General features: G+C 49.6%; 1 protein-coding gene across 2 annotated transcripts in view; it reads left to right on the top strand.

Moving 5' to 3' along the window:
- The window catches only part of pdlim4 (PDZ and LIM domain 4), an 84,226-nt gene extending 77,163 nt beyond the window's left edge, over nt 1–7,063 (top strand). For both annotated transcript variants that reach the window (XM_072445673.1, XM_072445674.1), the window contains exon 7: nt 6,809–7,063. In XM_072445673.1, coding sequence (XP_072301774.1) covers nt 6,809–7,013 — 205 coding nt within the window. In that variant the 3' untranslated portion in view covers nt 7,014–7,063. The remainder of the gene's footprint in view (nt 1–6,808) is intronic.
- The last annotated feature ends 1,075 nt before the right edge of the window (nt 7,064–8,138 follow it).

Below are 8,138 nucleotides of genomic sequence, written 5' to 3'. Positions count from 1 at the left end.
ACAGCCACAGCCACGGCCACAGCCACAGCAGCCACGGCCACGGCCACAGCCACAGCAGCCACGGCCACAGCCACAGCAGACACAGCCACGGTCACAGCCACGGCCACAGCCAAAGCCACAGCAGCCACGGCCACAGCCACAGCAGACACAGCCACGGTCACAGCCACGGCCACAGCCAAAGCCACAGCAGCCACGGCCACAGCCACAGCAGACACAGCCACGGTCACAGCCACGGCCACAGCCAAAGCCACAGCAGCCACGGCCACAGCCACAGCAGACACAGCCACGGTCACAGCCACGGCCACAGCCAAAGCCACAGCAGCCACGGCCACAGCCACAGCAGACACAGCCACGGTCACAGCCACGGCCACAGCCAAAGCCACAGCAGCCACGGCCACAGCCACAGCAGACACAGCCACGGTCACAGCCACGGCCACAGCCAAAGCCACAGCCACAGCCACAGCAGCCACGGCCACAGCCACAGCCACAGCAGACACAGCCACGGTCACAGCCACGGCCACAGCCAAAGCCACAGCCACAGCCACAGCAGCCACGGCCACAGCCACAGCCACAGCAGACACAGCCACGGTCACAGCCACGGCCACAGCCAAAGCCACAGCAGCCACGGCCACAGCCACAGCAGACACAGCCACGGTCACAGCCACGGCCACAGCCAAAGCCACAGCAGCCACGGCCACAGCCACAGCAGACACAGCCACGGTCACAGCCACGGCCACAGCCAAAGCCACAGCAGCCACGGCCACAGCCACAGCAGACACAGCCACGGTCACAGCCACGGCCACAGCCACAGCCACAGCAGACACAGCCACGGTCACAGCCACGGCCACAGCCACGGCCACAGCCACAGCAGCCACGGCCACGGCCACAGCCACAGCAGACACAGCCACGGTCACAGCCACGGCCACAGCCACAGCCACAGCAGACACAGCCACGGTCACAGCCACGGCCACAGCCACGGCCACAGCCACAGCAGCCACGGCCACGGCCACAGCCACAGCAGACACAGCCACGGTCACAGCCACGGCCACAGCCAAAGCCACAGCCACAGCCACAGCAGCCACGGCCACGGTCACGGCCACAGCAGCCACGGCCACGGTCACGGCCACAGCAGCCACGGCCACGACCACGGCCACGGCCACAGCAGCCACGGCCACGGCCACAGCGGCCACGGCCACAGCAGCCACGGCCACAGCAGCCACGGCCACAGCGGCCACGGCCACAGCAGCCACAGCCACAGCCGCCACAGCCACAGCAATAATAATAATAATAATAATAACTTTTATTTATATAGCGCTTTTCAGTGACCCAAAGACGCTGAACATAATAAAAAAGGAGGGGGTATTTACAGACACGTACAGAACACATTAATATACAGATAAAATGAACAAGACAGAAGAAGTAGAGAGAAAAAGATGGGGATGTAACAGGGGGTAGAAGAGTAGGCAATGGGGTAGAGGAGGCTAGGGGTAGGGGAGGTCATAGGCTTGGGTGAAGAGGTATGTTTTTAGGCGGGATTTGAATGTTGTGAGTGAGGGAGAGTGGCGGACAGGTTGGGGGAGGGAGTTCCAGAGTCGGGGTGCTGTTCGGGAGAATGCTCTGTCGCCAAAAGTTTTGAGTCGGGATGTTGGTGCAGTCAGGGTGAGAGAGGAGGAGGATCGGAGAGCTCGGGTGGGGCGGTGGGGGATGAGGAGGTCAGACAGGTAGGGGGGGGCAAGGTGGTGAAGAGCTTTGAAGGTGAGGAGGAGTATTTTAAAGTTTATGCAGCCAAGGCCACTGCCACGGCCACAGCAGCCACGGCCACGGCCACAGCCACAGCCACAGCAGCCACGGTCACGGCCACAGCCACAGCGACCACGGCCACGGCCACAGCAGCCACGGCCACGGCCACAGCCACAGCCACAGCCACAGCCACAGCAGCCACGGCCACAGCAGCCACGGCCACGGCCACGGCCACAGCGGCCACGGCCACAGCAGCCACAGCCACAGTCGCCACAGCCACAGCAGCCACGGCCACGGCCACAGCAGCCACGGCCACAGCCACAGCCACAGCAGCCACGGCCACGGCCACAGCCACAGCCACAGCAGCCACGGCCACAGCCACAGCAGACACAGCCACGGTCACAGCCACGGCCAGAGCCAAAGCCACAGCCACAGCCACAGCCACAGCCACAGCAGCCACGGCCACGGTCACGGCCACAGCAGCCACGGCCACGGCCACGGCCACAGCAGCCACGGTCACGGCCACAGCAGCCACGGCCACGACCACGGCCACGGCCACAGCAGCCACGGCCACGGCCACAGCGGCCACGGCCACAGCAGCCACAGCCACAGCCGCCACAGCCACAGCAGCCACGGCCACGGCCACAGCAGCCACGGCCACAGCAGCCACGGCCACGGCCACAGCCACGGCCACAGCAGCCACGGCCACAGCAGACACAGCCACAGCCAAAGCCACGGCCACTGCCACAGCCACAGCCACAGCAGCCACAGCCACAGCCACAGCCACGGCCACTGCCACAGCCACAGCCACAGCCACAGCAGCCACGGCCACGGCCACAGCCACAGCAGCCACACTAGCCACAGCCACAGCAGCCACAGCAGCCACAGCCACGGCCACAGCAGCCACGGCCACAGCCAAGGCCACGACCACGGCCACGGCCACGGCCACAGCCACAGCCACAGCCACAGCCACAGCCACTGCCACGGCCACGGCCACAGCCACAGCCACAGCAGCCACGGCCACGGCCACAGCCACAGCAGCCACAGCAGCCACAGCAGCCACAGCAGCCACAGCAGCCAAAGCCACAGCCACGGCCACAGCCACAGCAGCCATGGCCACGGCCACAGCCACAGCAGCCACGGCCACGACCACAGCCACAGCAGCCACAGCCACAGCAGCCACGGCCACAGCCAAGGCCACGACCACGGCCACGGCCACAGCCAAGGCCACGACCACGGCCACGGCCACAGCCACAGCCACGGCCACAGCCACGGCTCTGTTTAACTCATAAAACCTCTTCTCTCTCTGTGTTTTAGTCCAGATAACAATGATTCCATTACTAAATATGTGACGATCAAGTATTAAAGTAAATGTACTGTACTTAGTGAAATGTTTAGCTGTCTTTATTTTACTTTTTCTAGTACTTTTTCTAACGATTTTAGACCAGCTGAATCGGCCGAGGGATTGTTTTTTGTCTTGTGTTCATGGAGACCTCTTTCCTTCATCCTGACAATTCTTCAACAAGACCACTATTTGACGCTTTAATAGTTCCAAAATGTGTTGTAATGAAAGTCATTCACACCGATTTTGAGAAGGCGTAATGAAATACTTTGACTTAAGTAGATTTTTAATGTCTATTTGAGTATTTCTTTGCCCCTGTGTCAACTTAAGCAACAAAATGGATTCACTGCATATGAATATTTGATTTGTTGCATTTAATCCATCAACTTGTTTCAGCCCTACTGCAGATAAATCCTTTTCGGTGTGAAAAGATGCAATGCACATACAATAGGCCAGTTTGTCACTGCGTGGCAAAGGTTTCCCTGATCCATCCCCGGGTCTTTACCGTAAATCTATCTGCTTTGGTTATTCTAACGGTTAAATCAAGCCGAACACCATTTGTCAGTGTTGTAAGCGTGTTCCAGCAGATGCCCACGCACACAGAGCGCTTTGTGCCCCTCCCCCCCGCACTGAAGGCAGGTAAGCATGATGTCACCTCCCGCACAGGAGCCCAGTGTAGAAGCACAAACAACCTCTTGTGCCGTCACAGCGTTGACTTCTTTAGCCCCGTGTCCAGGGTTTGTCCAGGGTTTGTGCAGGGTTTGTGCAGGGTTTGTCCAGGGTTTGTCCAGGGTTTGTCCAGGGTTTGTCCAGGGTTTGTGCAGGGTTTGTCCAGGGTTTGTCCAGGGTTTGTCCAGGGTTTGTCCAGGGTTTGTCCAGGGTTTGTCCAGGGTTTGTGCAGGGTTTGTGCAGGGTTTGTCCAGGGTTTGTCCAGGGTTTGTCCAGGGTTTGTCCAGGGTTTGTCCAGGGTTTGTGCAGGGTTTGTCCAGGGTTTGTGCAGGGTTTGTCCTGGGTTTGTGCAGGGTTTGTCCAGGGTTTGTCCAGGGTTTGTCCAGGGTTTGTCCAGGGTTTGTGCAGGGAGGCTGTGGTTAGGCGTGAAACGTGACTCACTGCAAAGGAAAGACCCAAATGGAGCTAAAGACGTGGGAGGCCATAACTGACTCTGGAAGGGAAATGTCCCATCTTTCTTCACACAGACGATTATGAAAGAGTTTATGAAGGTTGGATCAGCAGTGACGTTACTAGAGACTGTAAGAGTCAAAGTGAGTTGGTTCAAACATTTTTCCACTTTTCATACAGCTTTCTTTTTTTTAATTTATTTATCATTATTTTTGGTCAACTTGACACCCACAACTAGAGCTGCAGTGATTGATCAGCAAATTGTGAGTAGTCAACTTTAAAAAACGATCTTAGATTTTTCGTTTGATAATCGTAATCTGGACTTCACAGACTCTAAAAAACAAAGACAATGGATTATTCAATGAAAATTGCAAAAGATAATACCTGGATTCAGATTGTTATGAATGAAATAATGTATTTGGAAATATTCTCTTTATAGACACCATCAGTTACAATTTTTCAAACTGTATTTGGTTGATAATTTATTTAAAAAGTATCTTGTATGACTACTAATTGGGAAAATAATCACTGATAGTCGACTATTAAAATAATTGTTAAAATAATCATCAGTTGCAGCCGAATCCACACCGAAACATAATTCACCCAAAATTAAAACAAATAATGACAACAATGCCGTTTATCAAGTTTATCATTGCATTTTTGACATATTTTTCAAAATTTTGGGTGAATTATGTTTCGGTGTGGATCCGGCTGCAACTAATGATTATTTTAACATTTATTTTAATAGTCGACTATCAGTGATTATTTTCATGTTGTTTGTTTGTTTGCTTGTTAGTTTTTCCCTTTAAAGTTCTACTGCTTTTAAACCTGGACGCGTATGGGGACAAATGCATGAGAACTGTGTGCGAACAGTCGAACCCAGAGCACATTCCCACAAGCAGAAGGGAAAATGTCAGCTCGGTGAATGAATAACGCCCATAGAGTCGGCCGTGGCTGTGGTCACGAGATGCAGTTGTGACTTTTAACGGGGCCAAACACAAATAATAGACTGTGTGGAACATTCAGGCCTCAAGTAATGATGTGGACTTTCAAGGTTAAGGGCCGGCCTGCCGTCGATAAATAATAACAATGAGCACGTTCTTTAGGTTTTAGATGACGACACATCTACGACACACCTGCAGTGCTTAAAGGGCCTTTGACAGGTTTTCTCATTTTGACTTTATTTGCTGTATTTATACCTGTTGTACATATAAATGATCGAGTAGGTTGAAAAATCGGTAGTCAATGACAGGAAGTGACATCACACTCATTCCAGTCAGACATTATGCAGAATTTACACAAAAGAAACAACTTTTTTCACTCTAAACATTTATTCAACAAAATAAAGTCGCTCTCATATATTTCTATTTGTCAAATAAGAAAAATTGTGACATTAGATGAGTTTTTTTTCTCAGTGTTTGCTGTGTAATTTCCACTTTTACTTGCGCTACTTCAAACATGACTCAAAAAGGAAGAAGTCAGATCGAATTTATATTTTCAATGTGAAAATTTTGTGTTGTGACATTATTTTGTCATTTAAAGGTCCATTTTGTAACTTGTTGATTTACTTGGAATGTCCCACAGTATGGCATTAAACTTATATCATCTGAAGTCATTTCAATTGCATGATATGAAAGTGAATAGATGTAAGACGTGCAATAACCTCAGATATGTAAATGATTTGCAGTGATGGACAGTTGCACATAAAGCTGTCGCTTTCATTCATCTGTTTGCTCTCTCTGGACTAAACCTCCCATTTATGGCATTAAAGTCCCGAGTGACAAATGTTCTTTTCCTATCAGATGTACAGAGGGTATTTTCATTACAAACACATGTCCATGTAAGGACTCCAGCATGAAGAGGTTTATGACATGCTCAAAACATGGGCTATTATTTGTGTTCATATTTACTGTGAACTTTGCTTCTTTCTTTCCATGGTGAAAAGATATGCATAAGTGGTGAAATGTAATAATGTATTGAATAATATCATATAGAATAGTAGAAAAAGATTCAGTTGTCACTCTCAGTCTCAGTCTGTGGGTCTCACAGAACTCAGACTAGATGATATAGAATAATAAATCACATAAGTTAATATTGTTGTGTGTATCTGTCCAATAGCTTATTTATTGTGTTAAGTTTAAGCTAGACTTTCTTTGTAGGAACATTTGACCCAGCATTTGTTCATAGAAACATAGTTACGTCAAGTAAATTGACTTTATACGTTCACATGTGGAGTTTTAACTGAAGTGTCTTCTTGATGAGTGTTCTACCTCTGTATCTGGGATACCAGCAGCACTCAGGCTTGGTCAGGACCATAGCTGTGCATGTTTTGTGTTGATGGGGAAATATGGAGTGCCCGGAGAAGGAAACGTGCCAACTTTGTTCTGAAAGGCCCGGGAGTCAAACCCTGAACCTTCCTGCTGTGAGGCGAAAGTGCCAGCCACTCTGCCACCGGTGTACCCCGTCGTAGATCCAAACTGTATATCGAAATCAACCTTTACTTTTTGTTAAATGTTAAATGAGGTCCATGTCTATAAACGTAATTCGTCTAATTTGTCCGTCCACAAATGAGCAGATTTGACTGTTTTGTCCTTCTCTGTATTTCAGGGGCACGATCGTGAAGGCCAGAGACAAGCTGTACCACCCGGACTGCTTCATGTGCGACGACTGCAGCATCAACCTGAAGAAGAGGGGCTACTTCTTCATCGAGGAGAGCCTGTACTGCGAGGCCTGTGCCATGACGCGAGTCCAGGCGCCGGAGGGCTACGATGTGGTGGCCGTTTACCCCAACTCCAAAGTGCAAATTGTCTGAGAGATTCACACAACGTACTCATGTAACTCGAGGTGCAAGAGGCGTGTCCAAAAGTGCAGTTAAGGCTTTGTAGAGGAACGATGCAACAATCGGCGAACTTCACGTACGGCGTTTTTGTTTAGCTTTACGTTTATTTGTCGTTTAAATGCTACGCAGCAGTGTTCTGCCCAATCGCAGCTCTCGGGTCAAAAAGAAAGGTTGTCTTCCCAAGTAATAGTATTGGTTTTCTGAGTCATATTTGGATTTTTTAAAATGTTCAAATTGTAAGAAAAAAGACAGAATTGATGTGGGACTTTTGAACGTTTGGACAGAAGTTTGAAGCTTTGGATTTGTTTTCTTCAGTGCAATACTACAATACTACAAAAAATAGTATTGTAATATTCATTTTAGTCAATTATTCAATTACAAAAATATGTTTTTAGAGCCCCGGGGTTAAAAATGACACCAATTTGTCTTGTGTGATTTGGGGGATTTTATTGAACTGAGTTTAACCTTGTGTGCATGCGTTTCTCTTCATATTCTTGATCATTTTTCAGACTTTTGTTGTAAATCAAGAGCTGTAGACCTTTAGTCGTTTAGTCGATTTATTGGTCGACGGCGTCTTATTGTTTTTGTGTGGATTTTAAAGGATTCATAGAAGCACATCAGCAGAAAGGAGATGAAAGGAGTGAGCTATGTGGGGATTTGGTTGTGGATAATGAGTTTAATCGGCCTTTTTTACAGAGAAGTACACTGTTTACCTGTAGTTGTCTATCTCATGTTCTTGTCTGTGCATTTTGGGCACAGATTTATGGTCAAATCCAAAGAGACTTGAAACGTCAGCTAGCTTTTACCAGCGCCACGCCCCAAAATACATTTAGTCGCCCAAAAATCCACGCCGCATCATGATTTGACTGTTAGTGCATTTCACAAAAGGATCAAATGTGTTCCCGATCCACGACCCGAGCAACTTTGCAGGCGCCACCCTGTCGAAACGTAAACATCGGGAGCTTTTATTGGAAATGTTCTCATCGGTTTTTAAACATCCAATCGCAAGTCATGGCACTTTAATAGCCGCTCTGATTTCAAGCCTCGCGTGAGAAGATGACATTTAAAACCAGCTTGATTCACGTGTCACAAAAGAGC

Source organism: Eucyclogobius newberryi, unplaced genomic scaffold (assembly GCF_026437365.1).
Source record: "Eucyclogobius newberryi isolate DKJ021-1_F unplaced genomic scaffold, fEucNew1.0.hap1 SCAF_15, whole genome shotgun sequence".
NCBI classification, from domain to species: domain Eukaryota; kingdom Metazoa; phylum Chordata; class Actinopteri; order Gobiiformes; family Gobiidae; genus Eucyclogobius; species Eucyclogobius newberryi.
This window is presented reverse-complemented; position numbering and strand designations above follow the sequence as displayed.